General features: G+C 38.9%; 1 protein-coding gene across 9 annotated transcripts in view; it reads right to left on the reverse strand.

Annotated features, from left to right (window-relative positions):
* Nucleotides 1-878: 878 nt before the first annotated feature.
* LOC129764739 (intermembrane lipid transfer protein Vps13) overlaps nucleotides 879-22,732 on the reverse strand; it is a 75,326-nt gene continuing 53,472 nt past the window's right edge. For 7 of the 9 annotated variants that reach the window (XM_055764175.1, XM_055764174.1, XM_055764177.1 and 4 more), the window contains 9 exons: nucleotides 19,217-19,344; nucleotides 19,066-19,153; nucleotides 18,105-18,167; nucleotides 13,514-13,717; nucleotides 12,120-13,457; nucleotides 11,532-12,064; nucleotides 1,960-2,382; nucleotides 1,758-1,896; nucleotides 879-1,696 (listed from right to left, as the gene is read on the reverse strand). In XM_055764175.1, coding sequence (XP_055620150.1) covers nucleotides 1,484-1,696; nucleotides 1,758-1,896; nucleotides 1,960-2,382; nucleotides 11,532-12,064; nucleotides 12,120-13,457; nucleotides 13,514-13,717; nucleotides 18,105-18,167; nucleotides 19,066-19,153; nucleotides 19,217-19,344 — 3,129 coding nt within the window. In that variant the 3' untranslated portion in view covers nucleotides 879-1,483. Of the gene's footprint in view, nucleotides 1,697-1,757; nucleotides 1,897-1,959; nucleotides 2,383-11,531; nucleotides 12,065-12,119; nucleotides 13,458-13,513; nucleotides 13,718-18,104; nucleotides 18,168-18,574; nucleotides 18,626-19,065; nucleotides 19,154-19,216; nucleotides 19,345-22,732 lie in introns of all 9 variants that reach the window. The other 2 variants (XM_055764179.1, XM_055764182.1) reach the window with 2 other exon arrangements.

The raw sequence follows: 22,732 nt of genomic DNA on the forward strand, positions 1-22,732 counted from the left end.
TTAAGAGAGTTTAAACTTTTCAGTTCATTCGCCTCTAGTAAAATTATTTCTCTGTTTGCGATCTATATTCGCTGTATATAATTTCTTTTTTGACATATACACCTGACGCAGTCGAGACAGATCAATCCTAATACTGACGGTTCAAATTCGTTGCCCCGTTTTTGAGTTAAATCGTGAGTAAAGGACACCAAATCATTTTTATTTATATAGATATACAAAACTTGCCAAAAAATGACTTTCCAATTTTTTTAACTTTCCGAATGGTTTTCATAATTTTCTTAGCACATAAGCGTTAGCGTTTCCTGACGCAGACTGAGACACTTCAATTTTGATACTGACTGTTCAAATACGTTGCTCCGTTCTTGAGTTAAATTGTGAGGAGCGGACACCAAATCATTTTTATATACATATATAGCCAAAAACATTATAGCCAAATAAAAAATACAAAAAAAAACGATCATCGAATTCAAATGGAATCGCTCTGTAGCTTCTTCAAATGTTATCATATTTTCAATCTTCCTACCGCATTCAACTAGAATTTTGACAAAGTTTTAAGGCCTGAAACAAGTAATCTTGAGATCATCGAATATCAGAAGTATAACGGCTCTTCGTATAGCATAGCTAAATAGAGTATCTTGTAACGGATTTTAATTTAAGATGACGGTTGAAAATCTATATTTTTTAGTAAATTACGCGGACATATCATTTCCAAAACAAATGACACGAAAATATCCAGAATCGGTCCAAAATCAAACAAGTTATGGTCGAAAATTCAAATCAGATGTCAGGTGCAGACATATCTGCCAACAAGAATGATCTTGGAATGTGTGTTTAGTTCTCACTCTAAGAATTTTCTTTCGAAAGGAATTTGTATCCGATTCAAATATTAAATACATTTATTCAGTGTGCAATAGAGAAACTCAATAGAATTCAAAATAAAAACAAAAAATTCTCTGAAAGCAATTGCTTTTCTTTACAGACATTATTTTCTTCGATAATGTCCCCGTATCATCTTTTCTTGCTGTTTTGTACTGCTTATAAATGTTGTTTTGGAGCAACTATTCGCGCTACTAGATAGAAAAGAGATATTCGCCGTTGTGCTAGAACGATACTCGCGTTGAGAAAGTAATAAAAATCTAGCTATACACTATTTGGTCTTCTTTCATTGGTGACATTTTGTGAGAAAGGTGTGTTGTACCTTTCAATGAAAGCTATAGCGGCTCCAAGTGAAGATCCACTGGTAGATTATATGAATAGATGATATATAAACATGGAACTGGGATAAATAACATCATCATCGCAGCCTAATAAACCTTGGTATATATCGTTATTTCTTAAAAATCTGATCTAACAATAGCTAAGCTAGTGATAATAAAATTAACGGTTAAATAACATCGTCGCGCAAAGCGAATATTGTTATTGTTGCCCTTCAAAGCTTGCTTACCGTGATGCATCCATCACCTGATGCGCCATCAACTATTTATCATTCGGCTTTTTGTCGCAGACGTTCCATGTGTTCCATGAGCCTATTGCGGCGATGTGCGTGCGGGATAAGCACGATCTTTTTGTGATTTCCAGAGGAGCTGAACATTTTCTTGAAAGCAGATTTGCTATCCTTGCTGCGCAGCAGCATTTCAACTCCATCGTTCAGTATCGTAATACTCAGCACTTCTGTCCACCGATGTGACCACTCGCACTGAAATCGAATGTGGTAACTATTTTATTGCTCAACTAGATGACTAGCTAACGGAATTTACCTGCCAACCTCCAAACAGTTCACTTTTGATCGCATAGATGATGCGACAATCTGTTAGAACGACAATATCCTTATTCTCAACCACGACGTCGTAGAAAACGAATGTATCTGTAGCGGTGAACTTCCCTTTATCGATTTCTCTGCGAAAAAAACAATAATAATAACAAGCAGACAACAGCAATATGACACAAACTCCAACTCACTTCAGCAGCTTGTTGCCCTCCGCTTCCCTCTTGTTGTAAGACCTCACAATTCCATCCTTATGTAGAAAACGAGGAGGTCTAAGCCGAATTGCCTCATCCGATAGCTCTGTAGCTCGTTTAACCGCGTCGAAGCTTCCACTAGCGAAGTCGGTCACGCCTGCGATGGGGCGTGCCACCAATCCTACCGCTCCTTTACCCAATCCTTTGAAGAATCCTTCAACCCCCTCCTCTTTGGCCCCACTGATCGGTTTGGTGAAAACACCTGTTACACCATCGAACACCCCCATCACTAGCCCTTTACCGCTACGAGCAATGCCCTCCTGCAGGGAGGCCGGTTTTTTGTTCAGTGCATCTCGCCGTTTCCTCTGGTAGTCATCGTCGAATGTCAGCGCAGCCAAACCTTTGCCCATCGCACCGGTGATTCTGGAAGAGTTCATATGTATTATTTGTTTCTCTCTCGTTTGATCGGTGTTAAGTCAGATCGGACGGTGTGACAAAATTCTGACTTCGAATGAATTGAACTCAAAGCTGTGTAGATTTGTAGCTTCCAATCATTCTCCATTTAAGGATTCAGGAGAGTGGTGTCCAAGACACGACGGCATTTTTCACGTACAACTACATTGGTAAGGACCGTCGAAAGAATGCTTTCACTAAGTGAGGGTCGCGAACGTTTCGCAAAGCAGTAAAACGCCAAGTAGATAGTACTACTCTCATACTCTCAGCATGTACTATTGAATGCTCGTTGTGACATTGAAACACAGAACTTATTGAATATCCAAGTAGTTTCCTAGTATCTCTTAACAAAATTACATCTTCAACGCTCCCAATGAACACGCAGAACGGTAACGAAAAATCCGAACTGAATCGGTTGTATAGTGGTGGTAATGGCAACAGCAGCCGCTGCGGAATAAATTTTCACATTCTGTTTCCCACCGAAGAACATAGCTCTCAGCACTGAAAAATACCTTCTTCACATCCGGCTTGAAATGCGTTGCAGTTTGACGCCACTCTTGATCTGGAAACAATGCTTGAATTCATGATCGGATAGAAGTCATCAATAAGTCATTCACGATTTATCAGTTAATGGTCTTCCACAAAGACGAGTGTTTAGTTCAGTTTCCCAATTGTCCTTTTTCAAGGCTAGAGGTGAATCAACTGAAAAAATTTAAAGTCAATTCTGAAAATCATGATCATTATTGTTAACGTTGAACTCGTGGTGCTAACCCCACGTACGATTAATTCAATTTGTGGAAGCGTGTTTGATAATCTGTGAATATAAGTCGAGCACAAATTAGTGCCATAAAAAGGCTTATTGCTGAACGGAATATCTGCACAGAAGAAGTACACTCTAAGAATTTCCGAATTTAAGTGATACACTTTGAGACTTTCCGTGATTGACTGATTTTATTCCAAAATTCTTGGGGTGTTTATACATACGCGAGAATGCATTTTTGCTATCTTTTTTTCTCTTTCTCTCCTAACGATGCATATAAGCCTATTTATAACGCGCGATGCAATATTTCCTCTATTTACATTAGACACACATACATATTGCATTCTATTGAGTCTGATTCTAGAAATTTTCTTTCAACGTGCTTCTTCGCGCTGCCTGCTGGAGAATTGCATCACGTTCTATTGAGATTGCATCATGCATTATGTATTATAATATAGCTTCTGTATGACTTATCGCGAACCAAAGAATCACTCGAAAGAAAAGGAAAACTCTCGACAAGAAAATATGTGTTCTCTAGAATTTTCTGGAATTGTGATGTTTCTCGAACCGTCACCGTAACAATCATCACCGATAAATCCGAATATGTTCCTAACTTCACACAAACACTCTTCCAGCTATTTATTAATTTTAGAATACATCAAAATTTTCAAAATAATTCTTCAGTCGAAAAATTCTGTGGCCCTGGAAAGAGCCGATGGGTAGTTTTGTAGAAGAAGCTGAAGATGGTTGATTTATGCTTAATTTTTGTTCTCGCGAGAAGAATACAATGTACGTACTGCACTCAGTATGCACCGCGAACATTCTTCTCGTGCTAGACGCAGTGTCAACAATCTCCAACTAACGGTGTGGACACCGACGCGAATGCTTTCACTGACAGCCGGTGACAAGCATCAACTACTGGCCAATCTTGACTGAGATGGACTTTCAAGCAAACTATTGAAGTCTCAAAAATCTGTAAAAAAAGGGTACAATTTTTTAGTAATTCAATAGTTTACTTTCAAAGCAATTTTCAAGCTATTAAAACAAGTTTTTGGATAAATAAGTAATGAAAATCACCCATACTCCTTTTATCTTTCGAATTAACCGATTTTCATACCACTTCGTTCAGCCGACAGAGAAGTATTGACACTCAAAACCTTGCACCTCAAACGTAACGCTTTTATTTTCGAAACTTTAAACTTACACTTCAGCAACAGAATCAAAAATAGAGAAGCACTGAAGTGATGCGGTGTCTCCACCGATCAAAATTGCACCACTATGTGCGATGATTTCTTCCATTCTTCCTGGATGAATTCGGAGCTTTAATCGCAATATTTTTGAAAAATTTCATTTCGAATGAGTGATTCACGCGCGCCTTATTCGCTTTGGCATATAAACAGTATGACTTGTTCGTTGTTCGTTATTGACAGCACGAATAGGTTAGCACACAAATGGGCAGAAAAATGGATAGGATAATACGAATGCACCCAATTTTCTGTAATTTAAACCATTTGAGAGATAGGGAATCGTAATGTAGAGCATATCACACAAATATTAGAGAATTTCCTATTCGATTGGTATGCAGATCATCAACATATGGTTCCAACAAAATAGTTATTAACGTTAAAACTATTCACCATTACTGAGAGACGTAATCCTACGTCAAAAAAAAGGTATTGATTTCTTAGGTTTTCGCGATTAATACACATACAAAATGGTTTAAAATGAAGTGAGCCACCAGACACCAGGTGGGCCAACCAGAAAGGCCCAAAGGGCCGCATGCAGATTGATACAGATACCAGATTCTTCAGTATAAAGTATTATTTCGAAGTCGGAGTCACTGCCTCATTCTGAAAATGTTTGTTTTCCGTAATTTACATTGAAGATTAACAATTTTTAATAATGTGTTCAATCAGAGTGAACCAAGTACAGTCAAAGCTCTCTACAACGACAATCTTCATAGCGACAAATCTCTCTATAACGACATGTCTAAATGTCCCTTCAAAATCGCATAGAAATTCTTTTCTTTATTGCGACATTTCCCTATAACGACACATTATCGCTTCTATTTACTAAAACATAACATTCCCTATTGCGACAATTTCAATTTCACTCCGCTCATAGTGTGTGTGTCAATGTCAGTGCCTACGAACGTAAATAGTCTATTTTTTTATCCAAAATATATATTTTATTAAGGATCATATGGCGTCAGCCTAACGGGGCCGGGAGTTCAATATTTCGACAATGTTTGCTTACAACTATGTTAGTAATATGTAACCGATTACTCGCGGTTGACTCGAGGTTAGAATAGTCTATAAAAAAAATTAATAGTCTATGTTGTGTATTATAAGGTTTAATCAACTTTGAACATCTGTTCACGCCCAATTGATTTAAATTTTCGGATACTTACAAAAACAGAAATTTAAACCATAAAAGATAGGGTAAGCTTATTTTAACAAATTAATCGAAAAATTGTTGTACAAGAATCCCGTCCTAGAATGAAATTGCATTAAAACTGCAATAAATTTAAAAATGAATGTATTGTTTGCGCAATTGTTATATGGATAAGACTTTTGATATCAAATTCAGGCACTAACATGAAGTATCGTAAGGGTACTAAATAGACAACATTGTTTAATGAATTCAATGTGCCGCACAATACGAATTCATTCATCATCAAAAAAATGGACTAGAGTCGTGAAAAGGGTAAAAACATTGGCTTCAATGATGTTCAATTGGTACATTTTTTCCGGCGATGAGATAAATAAAATTAATCATTCATGAAATCAGAGCCTGACGGAGCATTCAACAATGAAACTATAAGCCCACCCAGCAAGCAGATGCTTTTCAGATTATCTATGCTGGTTTATTAACAAAAAATCAATTAACAATAATTTTTTTCTATCTAGAAAAAAAATTCTACCGAACGAAAGAGCTGAATTTTATATTCATTGTTCAATGTTTTTTGTTTCCAGATGGTTAGACATCAATTGCTTTTGTCTCTAATATAATTTGATTGTTTTGCGTAAGCTTGGGCGTTTCTCTCCTTTTAGCGAAAAACTTTTATAGCGACAATTCTCTATAACGACGGTCCCTTGCGATGTCGCTATAGAGAGCTTTCACTGTACATTCCTTGATTTTCTATGAAAAATATATTTGAACGACAAAGTAATAAGGGTGATTTTGAAAAAGAGTACTTGCAGTCAATGAAAGACCACGGTTAGATTTAAAATTCATCATGAAACAGCTAGTAATTACAATATTTACACTCTGACACTTGGTCCACTCTATCTGAGCAAGATAAAATAAAAGATTTGATCAGATATATTGTGTTTCAATATACTGTTCCATATTCCTTGAAGTACAAGAACAGAATCTTCTAATGCAGAGAAATCCAACAATTCATTTGAAATTCTTTCCATTTTCTGGTTCTCAGAAAAATGTGGTTTCTCTCTAGTCGCCATGGTCGTATGCACTTGGTCCACTCTGACAGCATACTATTACAAGTTTTTGCTGATTATTCAAATAAATTTATGCCATAAAACTGGCTGCTTGTCACATTAGTGTGATCTGATAAAAGTAGAATTTTGTTTAAGAAATAATTGATTGTTCGCTACTACATACTTCGAAACAGTGCTCGACAAAGTCATCTTCAACTGAGGATCGTCAAGGGACTTCGCTTCAATTGGAAATGAGATCTGCTTCGTTCAGCAGTTTCTCTTTCAACATAAATCAAAAGTCATTCGGGCGCTTTCGTTGTTTTCTGATCCACGATGGTTAAATGACGGCATATTGAAATGATCCACCACCTAATTAGAACAACGAATACGTTCGTTGTGACTCAGTAGCAAGAGAGAGAAGGAGGTTTATGCAAGTAGTCCTGCTCGAAGCAAAGCGACTCAAAGAAGACTCGATTTTCATGTTTTGTCTTCGGAAATGTTGGACCTGGCTCTGGAAGTTCGAAAAATAACGGAATTTAGTTATTTTTTTCGAATGTTTGAATTAAAATTGGGGGTTGGTGATTGCTCTCTCCTAAAATGGTGGTACGTTATAATATAGAATTACGACATTCATTTCTGTACCGGGGTGTGAGTTCAAAATTTCGAAAACGAGAGCGTTACACTTGGAGTGCAAGATTTTGAAAGTTAATAAATATTTGACGGCTGAACGGAGTGGTATGATAATCACTTCAATCGAAAAATAAAATGTCCAAGAGTTATATGCTTGTGAATGATTGGTCCGGAAACTTATTTCAACAGCTTGAAAATTGCTTTGAAAACAAGCTATTGAAATCACATAAATCTGTATAAAAGCTGGCGCTCGCTCGGAAATTCATTTAGTTGTTTTTTGTGATGTGGATGATCTTGCTCACACGCCTATGCATTATGCTCTTCTCTTGCAATCCCATTTCTTTTCTGCAGCCGGACTGAACGGAGCGTTCAGTGAAGTATCGAAGTATCGATGATAATTCGATACAGATTGCGTACAAACAGTGTCAATGGCTATAGATTCGATAACGTTTGAAATTGTACAATCTTCACGATGCGATCAATCTTCGTTTCTCAATTTGTACCCACAATATGTTTCCGAAAGACGGACAGTGTTGGAAAGAGAAAAGTAAACAGCATCAGCAACAGCATTTATCATGATTTTTCTGGAAAATTCACCGCAATTGTATGCAAATTACTATACATTGTAAATGAAGCGATGCGGAATTCGATTGAACCAAGCGGTGAATAAGGCGATCTGGGAGAACCGAGGTTTTACGAGGCCTTCCACTTCCGGATTTCCGCCCTACTGTGCTCAGCGTATTATGCTTTTTCATGATTTCCGAAATCGCTCCAATCGAAATTTCACTCGTTTCTACCTTTCTCACGATACCGAAAACGAATCTAGACAAACAAAAAACGCAATGTTTTGGCAAATATTTCGACGAGATCGAATGATCCAGCCTTGTTTACTTTTTATTTTCCGACAGCAAATAGACAGAGCTTCGGATGAAATTTTCTTTTCGCGATAACGGCGGAACGGTGTCGACATCTGGATACGGCATTAGTTTGTTTGAATCTTGTCTTGTCTTGTTTAAGAAACAAAAGATAAACAAACAGCAATTTACACGCCTGGTGGCATTTTTAGAACGTAATTCTGACGTATCCAGAGGACGTTATTTGGATTAGGTGAATGCGCTATGGGATGTAATTAAGGATTAAAAATGTAGTTCCCGTAGGCCCATTGTAACATGGCGGAGGTTTACTTCCGATTGTCCTGAATGAACAGATTTTTTTTTGTTTCTATTTTTAGGATTAGACAAAGAGAGAGTTGCAACACCATAAAATGGCAATGGAGGCCACCGGCCCAAATACGATCATGATTGATTATGTTTAATATTGATTTGTTGATATTTTGAAGATAAAATAAAAACTGAAAAGTTTTTCCAACATTGCAGAGCTAGTTTTTTGTAATTCAAACATTCACAATTGGCAGACCAGACCAGAATCAAGACGATAGTTATAACTTTTTACGTTATAAATATTTTCAACGGTAAGTTTTTACATACATACTGAAATGAAAGATTATTAAAAAAGTGATAATAAGTTTCAAACAAGGAAAAAATGAGTCTATCATTGCAAAGAATTCACAAGATGCTGTTTTTAAATTCTTCTCTAGTTCTTTTTCCATGATTTTGATATCCGTCTAAAGAAAATCTGAATCACTTTCCGCTTTTGTCAAATTCCTTGAAACCCATCAGATGTTTTCTATGGGGATTATGCTTCTAGCCGACGCTGCTGACCAGTTTCTGTTTAAATAATTAAACAAAATTAAATGGGAAGGATAAGAGGATTAAACTTCAGAATCCCATATGGGAGTAGCTCAGATTATACTGATCGTGAGGTTGATAAATTCGGGTTTGTTCTGAGATATAGAAGTTATAATTATTCATCAAAATTGTAGAAACGGTTCATAAAAAAATATTCTAAATATTTCTCACTATTCAAACGAGTAAGACAAAGCTAAGTACAAGAGTATGCGAGATTTCGATTATTAAACATAATAGTCATGTTTTATCTCTAGCGTAAAATTACATTCCCATATGTTCAACAACTACATTATTCCCGAGCAACCAAATATTCCTCCTCATCTTTGAGCTAGCATTTGATTCAGCAAACTAAGCATCGAAGTATAATCGCAAACTTGTCGATCTAAAATATACGATTAATTAACGCTGTATTAATTTTACCTACATAATGTTCAAACGTCCGAAATTATGCAACTGACACTACGTTCAAACACCCGACATTATGCAACCAACATGTCACTTATAAACAGGAATGAACACTTTCACTTCACGGAGTTAATTTTTACACTCAACTGTCCATGACAATGAAGATAGACACAAAAAGATTAAGTGAAGTGTAAGTGACGTGAAAGCGTATGTGGCAATGATGTTCGTGATCAGGCCCATTATAATGATAAGTTTAGTGTGAAGCTAATCACGTATCCAGACGTCGACACCGTACCGTTGTCACCGCGGATAAGTTTCATTCCGTTTCCACCGTGAAGTGTATTCGAGAATCAGGCCCATAATTTTTATTTCAAAAGTGTGTCCATTTTTTCTGAAAACCCATATTGGCCCTGATTCTCGAATACACTTCACGGTGGAAACGAAATAAACGGCACGCCATTGAACTACGTTTTACGAGTTAGTGAAGTGTCGAAGATAAAGATGAGTTTTCAGGCAGAATGAGCACTTTTCAAATAAAAAATAATTAATGAAAATTAACTTCTTCGTATCAAACTGGTATTTAATATGAGTGGAAAACTTTGTTTTCTTCATGTGGTATAATAATCTCATACAAAAATTTCATCTGAAGATAATTTGATATTATAATGATAAGTTTAGTGGGAAACTAATCTCGTATCCAGATGTCGACACCGTACCGTTGTCATCGCGAATACGTTTCATTCCGTTTCCACCGTGAAGTGTATTCGAAGTGTTTTCGAGAATCAGGCCCATTGTCATGCAAACTCCCCCAATTTGTAATACGAAGCTCAATGCCGTCAACGCGGATCGCGTAAATATGCGTCAATAGGCAATGTAGTTATATTTATTGCATCAGGGAGTCCTGACTAGATTATGTAGGGATGATCAAATCACCTACTTTATTGTTAATATTCGAATAATCGTTACGAAGGGTTGTATCGTAAATATCGCTCTAAACTCATTTTTAACCTCAAAATCCATTTTTATTGATCAATCAAACAAGGAAATCGTTTGGCAATGTTTTATGGACCTTCTTTTTACAGTGTGTGAAGAATAACAAATAAAAAATAAGTATTGGAAAAACGCTCGATTTAACACCTTTCTTTAAGTTTTGTACAGTGGATCAATCGACTTTCTAGGACGCAGCGTTCCAGTTTTTCTTGAATTTCGCCATGGTATTATTGACCTTATCATCCCTTTAGATACGCTTGACAATAGTCCAGTATCTCTAGATCGGGCGAAGCAGGGCAGTTTGACGGATTGATGTCTTTTCCAACCAAATCTACATCATTACCCTTATACCACTTTAGAGTGATTTTGGCATAATAGACCAATGCCAGTTCGGCCAGGATAGTGGTGGGATACAATTCTTGTATAGTGGAAGCAACCTTTTCTGCAAACACTAAGATTGGTACATATCGGCATTTATTATTCCTTTTGTGTAGAAACTTAACGACTTCAATCCACATAGGCAGATTGCCTGCTTACTCCGCATGGTCACTCACATCCTCACCAATGACTATGATGTAAAATTATGGTTCCGGAAGAGCTCTCGAGTCCTATCTAACACATTAAGGACCGCACGTTTTGGGGCAAACTTATACGCTTCATTTGTTCGGATTCCACGAATGAGATCGTTTCCGGATTTCATACTTGTCGGATGAATACCGAAACGTTTTGCCACTTTATTCATTGTAATACCTTTCTCTCGCAACCATGTGTCTAAGCCTTTTTTTGATACGCGATATTCCGGAAGAAATGAAAAATCTACACGTAAACAGTGGATTCTTAGTGGACTCTCGACAGATTTAGATACTAAATACAGGTGAGCACAACTGCATTCATTTGCGCATAAATGGCCGTTATAGCGTATTTTCGATACATCCCTTAGTAGTGAAAGGAACCTGTTGTTTACCTTTTTATCTCCAATACTGTAATCCTACGTCAAAAAAAAAACACGAAAATCCGTTATTTTTCGATCTTCCAAAATAGGGTCCCTCTTAACTCATTTTTTCTTATTTTGTTACTTAGTTCGGTCTGATTCAACACCGACCATTTGTGAAAGCAGTTTTTTCTAGAAATTCTAACGATACTCACTTGGAAACTGCACCAGCAGCACCACCCACGGTATGCCCGAAAAGAGATCTCACTCCGAGCACCAACCCTTCGGCAAACTCGCCTGGGCCCTGGATGGCTCCTTGGAACGGCTCATAGAACAGATCTTCGACGCCCTTGGTAAAGCCAACCACTAAACCATAGGGATTTCCAATAACATCTAACCCAAGCACCAACACGTAAAGCTGCTTCACCGCTTGGCCACTGTAATGAGCCACACACTCCGAAACCAACTGTCGCTGGGTTAGGAATTGGAATTCCCGTTCGAAAAATGCCAACCGAAACACGACATCATTGATATCGGTTAGCGTCACGCCCACACCTTGAAGGATGGTGGACAGTATGCCCGGCAAGGCCTTCGATTCCGAGCCAGCCATCGAAAAGCTAACGTGAATCTTCAGTGGACCCAGATGAAGATTGTCGTAAAAATTTTTCACCTCCGCTTGCGATTGGATCGCGACGTGGGCATGTAACGGTTGGGTCTGCACCTTCAGGTCCTCAGCGAACAGACGTTTCTGAAACCGTTTCGTTATTATTTGGTTCTCGAGGGTGTGCATTGCTAATACTTACGGCTTCCGCTTCGGTAATATCCGTACTGATCATCTCACAGATTTCGTTGATAAACAACAGATCCACCTTAACGTGGAACTCTTGCATCAAAACTCGCAGATACTTGAATTGTTTCACATTGGAATGGGGAATGATTCGTTGCACCATACTCATCTCGATGAAGGGCTTAAACTCAGTAGTGGCGGCCACACTTTTCGGGGGTGGAATCGGTGCTAGCACTACTGGGAATATGCAGTCCGTCAATTGATTGTCGATTTGTATGCGATTGATTTTCGCGTGGAATTGCAACTGATGAGAGGATGATTTCATCTCGAGCCACACACCCGGATAGAAGGTACGTTTGATGGCTCGATCGGTGGATTTCTTAATAATATTATTGTGGAAATCGATTTCAATGCGTTTTTCGCCTTCCAGAAAATATTTCTTCTTTGACGACACCCCGATTTCCATGTCTCTCAAAAATTGCTGATAGGTGTTTTCCATGTAGAAGGTTTCCTGGATTTTCATCTGTTTAAAGCGACCGGATTTCTTGCATTCTTCCCAAATAACTCCGGAGCTAGCTATTCCGATGTACATGAGGTCACACTGTTTGCTGTTGTTCACGAGGGATAACCCAACTCCGTGTATTTCAATCTTGATCTCTTGGGTCACTTGATCCAACCGACTGGCACTGTGAACACCGTAAGCGATATTCGCATTGTCGGTAACCAGCAGCACACGCTGCGTTCCATTCAGGAAGGACACCCAGAAGATGTCCTTATCGGTGGGAGATTTGAATTCACTTATATCGTCCCGCCTTAAATCACTCTCAATCGAAACCAGTTTCGAACCGCTGTCCCAAACAATCTTTCTCTCGCCCGCTGGATTAATCCAGGTGTGCAAGACCATTTGATTGGGCATCAAAATCTTCCCGTTCACGTCACCCTTCTCCTTGAATGCAAACTCTTCGCTCGTGTGGTTCATTATCAGTGACGGAGCATCCCCAATGTGATAGCACGAGAAGGTGACATATATGGCACCTTCAGTCACGTGCACGTCTACGTTGATACCTCCGTACCGGTTCTTCAACTGCAGCAGGGTGCATTGCACCTCGGTATAAATGAAAGAAGCGGTAATTTCAGGATAACCATCTGCCCGCAACCGCAATGTTCGATTTTCCTCTGTCTTCGGCCACAGGGGAACACAATCGTTCACCTTAACCCTCGTCCATGGATCCCCCGGTCGCAGAGGTTCCTGCACATCCACGTCGAACTCTGCTCGATTGATCAGCACGAAGTATGGCATAAAGACGATCTGCTTTGTCAACGAATTGTGCGTCAGAGTGTTATGAACGCCAATCTGAAACGAAAGGAAAATCGTCTAAACAATGCCACAAATGAATGAACAGCACCCACCTGATAAGTCATATTATTAGCCTGACATAATATGACACCGCTGGAACCAGCCACATCAAGCGAGAACTTTTCGCTCCATTCGCCAGTATCCACTCGGATAGCCGCCTTCTTTTTGCCGAAAAATGCTTTCTCGCGGAAGGAAAACAGGATAGGACCATCGTACTCGGGTGGATGATACAATATGTTGGTATTCTCATCGTTGGTCTGTTTGACGTCGAACGGGAAAAATGATTAGCAATGATCGAGAATAGTGAATCGTTGGCATCATTGGTAAACTTTGAATAACAGGAAAGTGCCAAAATTATCAACACAACACAAACAAATGGCCTTGGAACCGAGCACCTGGTGCTATTATAACTAGTCTCTACCACCAACAACACATCTACAAAATTGGAACGGAGTAAAAAACAATTCAGTCATTCAGTTAATCTGGAAGCATAAAAACTTTTTGTTCAAACCTATGAAAATGATCGCCGAAAACTACGCACAGCGAACAGTTTTGCCTGCACACGGGAACTGAGTTCTGGAGTATCCCGCGTACACACTGAATGATACGTCATGCGTTGCATTCGTCGATGTTTTTTTTTATAAATATGAACAACGCTTAACAAAGCTAGGAAAGAGCTAATTGAAGCATGCGGAAACGAAAACATCAGGTGGGAGACATATGCTGCGATAAGTGGATAAGAGACGGTGTGTTTGAACGGAGATCATGAGCTGGATTTTCTACGTCTGTTCCCCCGGTTTGTGTGTTCACTTTATGAATCTACGGCTGGTTCCAGTTTTAGAAATGGATAACACTGAATGAACGGGTAAAATTTTGAATCCTTCGGGTCTCCTATGTACATTGTTTCTAGTAGGTATAAACGTGGGACGTTCGACAAATGGATATGAGTTGAGCGTTAATTTCATACATGACGTGTTCTTTTACGATCGGAATGAAAGACAGTAGCTTCTATCTTCTATAGCTTGATTGATAAATTTAATCCATTGCTACTATTATATATTAGGATAGGGGAAAATCCATTATTGTTTACGTAAAATTCAAAACTTTATTCAAGATGTTTCGCATTATCCAATTTCGGAAAGTTTCAATGTATACACCATATAGTCCGGACCTGACACTAAGCGATTGCCCCCCTTTTTTCGCATTGTAAAACTTCACGAGTGATAGGAAATTGGGTTCAAAAGAAGATTGTGAAAATTTATTACTAGAGTTTTACGCCAATCTGGAGCAAGAATTCCATGAGAGAGGTATTTTGAAGCTATCTTTAAAATAGCAACAAATTGTACAACACAACGGTGCATGTTTGGCCCAAATCGGACAATCCGAAACAACTTAGATAAAGTTTCAAATTTCACAAAAAAAATTGGATTTATCTCTCCCCGACTTAATATTAACCATACGGATAAAAATTATCATTCAGTTGAACCATGAAATACCTTACAATTAAATACATTATGGATCAACCAACCCAAAGCGTACTAAATATTAAAATAAATTCTTTTGTTTTTTGTATTAAAGGCAGACGGGGTGAAATCTTGGACATATTCACAACCATGTGGTATAGTCATGTCATGTCGATTGGGTTAGTCCTTGCGTTCCGAGAACGTTAGAAATCTGCTTCGGTTAACACTTACCGAACACAAAATGTTATGATAGTAGGAGTACCGGTAAGTTTCTTGTTCTTTCTTTCAAAAATTAATGCTTTATACTGCAAAAATGGTTACAAATTTAATATTCAAAATATTGCCCATCGCTAGTCACAACTTTTTCCCATCTTTTTGGCAATTCCCGAATCCCTTTGCGAAAATAATCCAATCCAATTTTTGACTTAATCAAAATTGGAGAAGTGCTGGTCAACCAGGCCATGGTGCATCGACCGAAAAAGGTAGTAATCGGACGGAACAATGTCTGGAGAATACGGCGGTGGGATAGGACCTCCCATTTCAGCTTTTCCAAGTATGTTTTGACCGGTTTCGAGACATGCGACCGAGCATTGTCGTGCTGTAAAATAACTTGATCGTGTCTTTGTTCGTATTGTGGCCGTTTTTCCTTCAGTGCACGACTCAAACGCATCAGTTGTCGTCGGTAGAGGTCCCCCGTAATGGTTTCATTCGGTCTTAGCAACTCATAGTACACCACACCCAGCTGGTCCCACCAAATAGACAGCATAACCTTCTGGCCGTGAATATCCTGCGCGGCCGTCGATGTTGATGCATGACCGGGGTATCCATACGTTACCAGACGTTCAGGATTGTCGTAATGGACCCACTTTTCATCGCCAGTAACGATTCGATGCAAAAAACCCTTGCTTTGATGCCGTTGGAGCAGTTGTTCGCACGTGAAAAAACGGCGTTCGACGTCTCGTGGCTTCAATTCATACGGTTAGGGAATCTTGGACGAACACGACTTTCCCCGAAAGCTGACAAAATTACTTCAGGCAACGTTGAACGGTGTGCGGTGTGCAGTGTGCGGATCTCAGACGATCTATCGAAATCGTTTGAGACTCACAAGGGACATCGACAAGGCGATGGACTCTCCTGTCTACTCTTCAACGTGACACTGGAAGATGTTATGCGAAGAGCGGACGGAATTAGCCGTCCCACAATGCGTCGAATCATTTCTGTAAATGTGAATTTAAGGAAAAATTGTTCCATTTACCAATTATCTTTTGTAGTTTTTTCTCAATGCCATCCGAAATTAGTCTTTTTTTAATGCATTCGTCACTCATCATACTCGTAGTGGACTCTCTTTCATGTTTGATTACTCTGACTAGTGACAATTATGGGAGAAGAATGTCAGCTCACAAACACATGGTCGTTTATTTCGACTTGTCTGGCTTTCGGTAAGTGGAAATAGAAGGAAATTGAGATCTTTACCAAGAAGCTTTACAGATTCAGCGATAACCGTCGGAATCCGACGACCTGTGGCCACATTCACGGATAATTGTCCTTTTTTCTCTCGGTCCAATTATCTGTTAACGGTTCACCGGGATACTAACACGGCGATTGAAATGTCTTTTTGCAACATTCGGGTGTGGGACAAATCACGAATACGCTACCACTTCGTCATGGTGCAACTGTAAAACTGAGAAAATCAGCTTCTTGGTACGAACGATGTTTAAACTACGCGACCCTTCAGGTGCAACATACTATTTTCATCTACAAACAGAGATAGTGGGAGTCGAATGAGATTTTCTTTGGATTTCACGTAATGTGATCTCCTCAGCAGCAGCGAGTTTCCTCTGGAAAAGCGGTCCGTAGTGAGGTCTATAGTCCTATGCGTCCATACAAGATTCAGAATAACCGGGAAATCCTATAAAATGATAGGTGTCGGCAATTCGTATTGATGCACTGTGCAGCGGTCGTAGTAGGCGTGTCTGAAATCTTTTGACAGTAAATTGTTTGGAAAAACTGTATCTTTCGAATTGTTGTGTTGTGATGAAGTTGTGCAGGCTTCCAGAGAGAAAAAAAAATGATTTTGGACACCCACTATCGGAAGCTGAGGTTGAAGATATTGAGAACGAATATGACAAATCCTATACTCTCGGACTACGACATCGATAAGCACAACTCTAACCAAAGAACCATCCGGAGAATCATTATGCGAGTTATGCGGAAGTTCTTGAGCTGACTACTTGACTCCTTCCGTTCATTAAGGCTCACAAAAATCCGGTGAAGTTTTGACCAGATTTGAAAAGCTTCCACTACAGTCGAGAGGTGATCCAGCGGTACCGTGACAATGGGGTCGATTACATTGAAAAAAACTTTAATCCTCGCAATTCCGCCCAATCGTAAAATATTGGGCAATTCAGCCATTTCATGCCAAACCGATATAGTGGTTTTCTTGTTTATGCCGATAAACTGATATGCTCGAAAAAGTAACTCAAAATTGGACTTAACGCATAGATCAGCTATGAACGTAGTTGTGGTCAACATTTACACGAAACATGGATTGATGTTTAACTCTCTATAATAAATATGATTTTTTTATAATTTTCCTGTATTTTTTATGTGAATAAAAAATCACCCTTCAGTTATTGCTAACATTCCAACATAGTGCAACACGATAGGCATATGGCTGGATCGAAGTTTGCCCTATTTTTTCTAAGGCAATAAACTTTTTTAACTCGTTGTCATTGTTTTTGTTGTGTTATATTTTGAGGCAACTTTTTTTCTTTGCCACCACAAAACGTGTGATGTGGACTAGAATCGCAATTCTGTAATATGGATAAACGTTATATTGTAGTTCAATGAAATATCGCATCTAGGATAATCAGCTTCAAACAATAAATCAAGATCAAGTCTAGTTTGTTTCATACTTCATACTGAAATCGTTTTACTGATTCCAGAATAATGGGTCACGAACAGCTCGTTTTAGCGAACATGACTGATCCTCTGATGGAACTGGATCGCTCCTCAGTGTACCACAAGACATGACTTTTGGAACAGTTAGCGATATAATTGAGACCACATCAATCTTACCGACGATGAAATGAATACTTGAAATTAATGAGTGAAAATACCCCAAATGATTCTGGCCTTTCGCGTCTCTGATTAACAATTTCTATGGGTACATACTACATACTTTCAACGCTGCGAATCCACAGTCAATCTTCGAGAGCAGCTCGCAAATATTTGCCCTTCGTACCTGGAAAAGTTGGGATTAGTCTATTGGGTGATGAATTTAGAAGAGTGCAGGTTTAATAGGACATTACGCGATATTTTCCTAGCTTGTTTTGTATTTGTTTTCAAGACGGGGAACGCAAACACGGGTTAATCACATTGTCCTCCCCCATTTAGAAAAAAAGAAAAATTTCAAAGCAGCGACAGCGAACTGCAACAAATTGTCAAAAGCGTCAAAACATCAGAAAAAGAAATCCTGCGCCAACGCCCATCGTTATAGTAGTTAGTTCTTTTGTGCATTGTGATTCGGAAAAAAAGAAGAAAAAGCGTTAACAATTCAAAAACCATTCAACAAGATGAAACAAAATAGGGAACAGTAAATATCGAAAGTAAAACATTAAAAAGAGTTACAACGTGAGCTTTACAAAATACCTTGTACGTGGTTTTGCCAGCTAACTCTTTCTTCTCAGTTTTTCGTGATTTCTTCATTTGAAAGACGATAATTGACAATCAAAAATGTGACGAAAAATAGGCACGATATTTAATGAAGATTGGCGAAAATTTGCGCACATTACCCGTAACATTTTAGAGATACACACATATGAAAAAGAATAAAAAGTAGAGAGATTAAAAAAGAATACAAATGAAACGAACTGTTGGAATATCGTTCGGCGGAAGTGGCAAACTATCAACACAGCACGAAACAACACCGGCAAATGACAGAAATAATCGATTTATGTATAAGAGAAAAAACATGGAATAAATCTATATATCATAATCTATCGATCGATTATTGGTCGTGTTCTGAAACTTGATATAACGATAGCGATACTTCTGAATCGGATGATTTTTCGAGAGCCTATCGACGTCGAAATCATCTGAATCAGTACATACAGAAAATAGAAATAATTAATCATACTTACTCTATAGCTAAGCATCAAACCCGTCTTGTTGAGCATCCAAAATGGACAGTACACAATTAGTGTCATGCCATCGTTACGATTCTCGTACCTGACGGATACATAAATATAATGGATAGAGGCGTTGAGATTTTCTATAATATATTATGCATACTTTACGCCCAGCTGCAGTGACATCACTTCAACGGAATCGTAAGCGTTGAATGTCCATACACTGAACTCCGGTGGTTCTGCTGGAATCTCTGTAGTGCAGGACCAGTCTTTTTCGAGGTAATTCACCAACTGAAAAAAATGTAAAAAAAATTAGACGCTTCCAAATATCTCATACGTGCAAACTAGTTTTTTTGTAAATAATGAAGATGGTTCTACCTCATTCCCCTGCAAATGTTTGAGCGGTAAAAATTATATTAGGGTCGGAAGTCTATTGTTCGTGCTCTATCAGCAATAATCGAAGCTGTGTTTTTTTTCCTTTTTCTCCGCTGGGTTTTTGTGGTTTTTAGTCGTTTTTTTATTCTTTCGTCTCAAGCGCACCAAAAACAATAGGAACAGCGAGGGAGCAGCACCTCCCTGGCGAGTCCAGATCGGTTGCCTGTTTATTCGTTCCACTGAATGCCGTTAACAAAACAGCGTGGACGCGCTATTATCAACCGTTCTCAAAGGCACCATGGATTGTTTTCGTACGGCCCAAAGTGAAATTGTTGAGAACTCATGACATTTCAAGAGATTTGCTGAGTGAATATCCGGATGTCTTGATATGTAAAGAGAGACCGGAGAAACTGCGTGTAAAAGCACCGATTTTTGATGTGGCAAAGAAGATTGTTGACCACGAGATTTTCAACAGTTACATCCCTTCTCGAGATGTGGAGATGGAAGGTGTAGTCTCCGATGCGAGTCTGAGTGTCGAAGAACTAAAAAAAGCTTGTGAAGATTCTGGATGTCAGGCAACTACATGCAGCATCTTTGGAAGACAACCAAATATATAAACCTTCACACTCGTTTCGGGTGACTTTCGCTGGTTCTATTCTCCCGAACTATGTGAAAGTAGATAGTGTTTTTCTGGTGTGATTATTTGTACCGCGGGTTCACAATTGCACCAACTGTAAAAATCTGGGACATTCTTCCAGCCATTGCGGCCACAAATTTCGCAGTGGTTACTCAGAAGAGAGATACAACTTCCAGAAATAGATTATATGGGTCTACCCAGAGGCTCATGTCTCAACCCCTTCTTTATATTGTTTTCGTGAAATATATTGACAGTTATTTGGCAGAACAATTTACGCTAAGAGAGCTTGCAGATGACGGTGTGGTTTCTGTAAAGGACCCACAGACCGAAAACTTGCAGGGACCATTGCAAAATTCCTTAGACAACTTGTCTTCATGGGCAAGGAATTTAGGGATTGAATTCTCGGATTGGGTAGTGTTTATTCGAAAGCGGTTCGGAGCTCAATTGCAACTTAAGCTTTTGGGCAGAAACATTATCCATTATCCAACTGTCTATTCTGGAGTACGGCTCTTTCTGTTTTCTCTCAGCAGCTAAAAGTCACCTCTACAGAACCGATTCTGGTAACTTTTTCTCAGAATACTGGTAAAATGAGGAGTCACAAACACACTTGTGATTGAAAACTTTGAAAAAAATCTTTATCTAAATATACAATCTCGGTTTATGGGAATTTATCACCAATATATTTTGTCAGATATTTGTCTTCCATCATTTACTCCAGACCGTGCTCTCCTCATCATTAGCAGTTGCTCAATTGAATACGATTTATCGATGAAACAAGCAATTCTTGAGATTCCAGATCAGCTTCACCCAATTTTCGTTCCTCAAATTTTTAATCGAATGTACCAAAAAGTCAGTTGCATGAAAAGACTTTACTGTTATGTCTCGCCTCAATGGATCCACTGGCTTCGGCGTTTTCAATGAAAATTTTTGCGCCTTTCGCAAACCTTGTTCCGTTTATGTTGCTGAGCTGGCAGCAATCGACTTCGCATTGAGTATTGTCTCCAACAAACCTGCAGACCATTACTTTATTTTCTCGAATAGTCTCAGTTCACTTGAGGCTCTCCAGTCGATGAAAACTAGTGGGCATTCATCTTATTTCCTCACAAAAGTGAGGCAGCAGATGAGTACATTATTCAAAAGATCTTATAAGATAACCTTTGAATGGATCCCATCTCATGGCTCAATTAATGGCAATGAGAAGGCGGACACTCTCGCCAAGGTAGGCGCCCAGGAAGGCGAATTTTTTTATAGACAAATTCCATACGATGAATTTTTCCAATCATTGCGTCAGAGTTCCCTCTTGAGTTGGCAAACCGATTGGGATACAGGAAGTCTTGGGCAGTGGTTATATTCGGTAATTTCAAATGTTTCTTCGAGAGTTCAAAGGTTTGGACGTCATTCGTGTAATGAGTAGACTTATGTCCAACCACTACTCGTTAGATGTGCATCTCCACAGAATAAATCTTGTTCAAAGCAATGTCAGTCGGTGTGGAAACGGTTACGATGACATCGATCACGCAGTTTGGCAATGTACGGATAATTACGCAGCCAGAGAGCCTTTTGAATACCCTTGAGGTCCAAGGAAGACAACCCTATGCTCGATAGTACAGTACTGGCAATAAATAAGAATACACTCTGTTAGTTCTAAAAATGTAATCAAAAGGGAGACGAATTCAAAGCAGTTATCGTGATTTTATTTTTCCATGATTATAATTGCATGTCATTCTTCCAAGTGAAAAGAAAAGCTCCGTTAAAGTTTGGTTTGTTCTTCGAAATAATTTTTTTTAACTAGCAATAATCGCACCTCATTGATTACGATATCGCCACTGCGCTAGGCTAAATTCAAAATAATAAAATGAATATTGATTGCTCATTTTGCTCTGGCAAATAAAAAGAATACATGTCGTGTATTCGAAACAAATGCATAGAAAACCAGTCATTAGTATTTCGTGTCCTCCTTTGGCACACATAACTACCTGTAGACATCGGAACATGCTTTCAACCAAGTTTGGCAGGTAATGTTGATCAATTTGTTCCCATGTCGTTGGAAGTTCCTCAAACAGCATGGCTTTGTTGGCCACCGTTCTATTATCAATTTTAGGATCAAGAATTGACCACAGATTTTCGATCGGCGAGATTGACGGAAGTTGGACATCGTTTTGTGTGCCGTATGATTTGGATTGTTGTCTTGCTGAAAAATTCAATCCTTCGGCAAACCGATCTTCCGTGCTCTTCAAATTGTGTATAAGGATATCGATGTATTCATTCATTCATCGATCTGAACCAAATTTTCACCACCGGACCAAGCAAACAAAACATACCCAGACCACGAATTTGCTTTCGTCTGACCACAGCACCTTTTTTCCAGAACGATATTGGCTTGTGGACGTATTTTTTGGCGAACTCCAAACGTTCGATTATACGGATTAACGGTCGTCGAAACGCAAACTTGCTCCTTAATCATTGCTATTGCAGTCTGCACTGTTCGTTCCGATATTTTCAATGACAAGCTTTCTTTTATAGTTCTGTTTGTAGCTCTTGGCTTTTTTGGACTTCTCTGACGATTCTGACATCCTACCCGATCGCAAACGGTACCAAGCTCTTTTTACTTCCTCCATAGCTTCTGTACTTGGCCGCTATGTTACGAAGGAATACACCATCCTGATG

The sequence above is a fragment of the Toxorhynchites rutilus genome, chromosome 2, assembly GCF_029784135.1.
Source record: "Toxorhynchites rutilus septentrionalis strain SRP chromosome 2, ASM2978413v1, whole genome shotgun sequence".
NCBI lineage: Eukaryota > Metazoa > Arthropoda > Insecta > Diptera > Culicidae > Toxorhynchites > Toxorhynchites rutilus.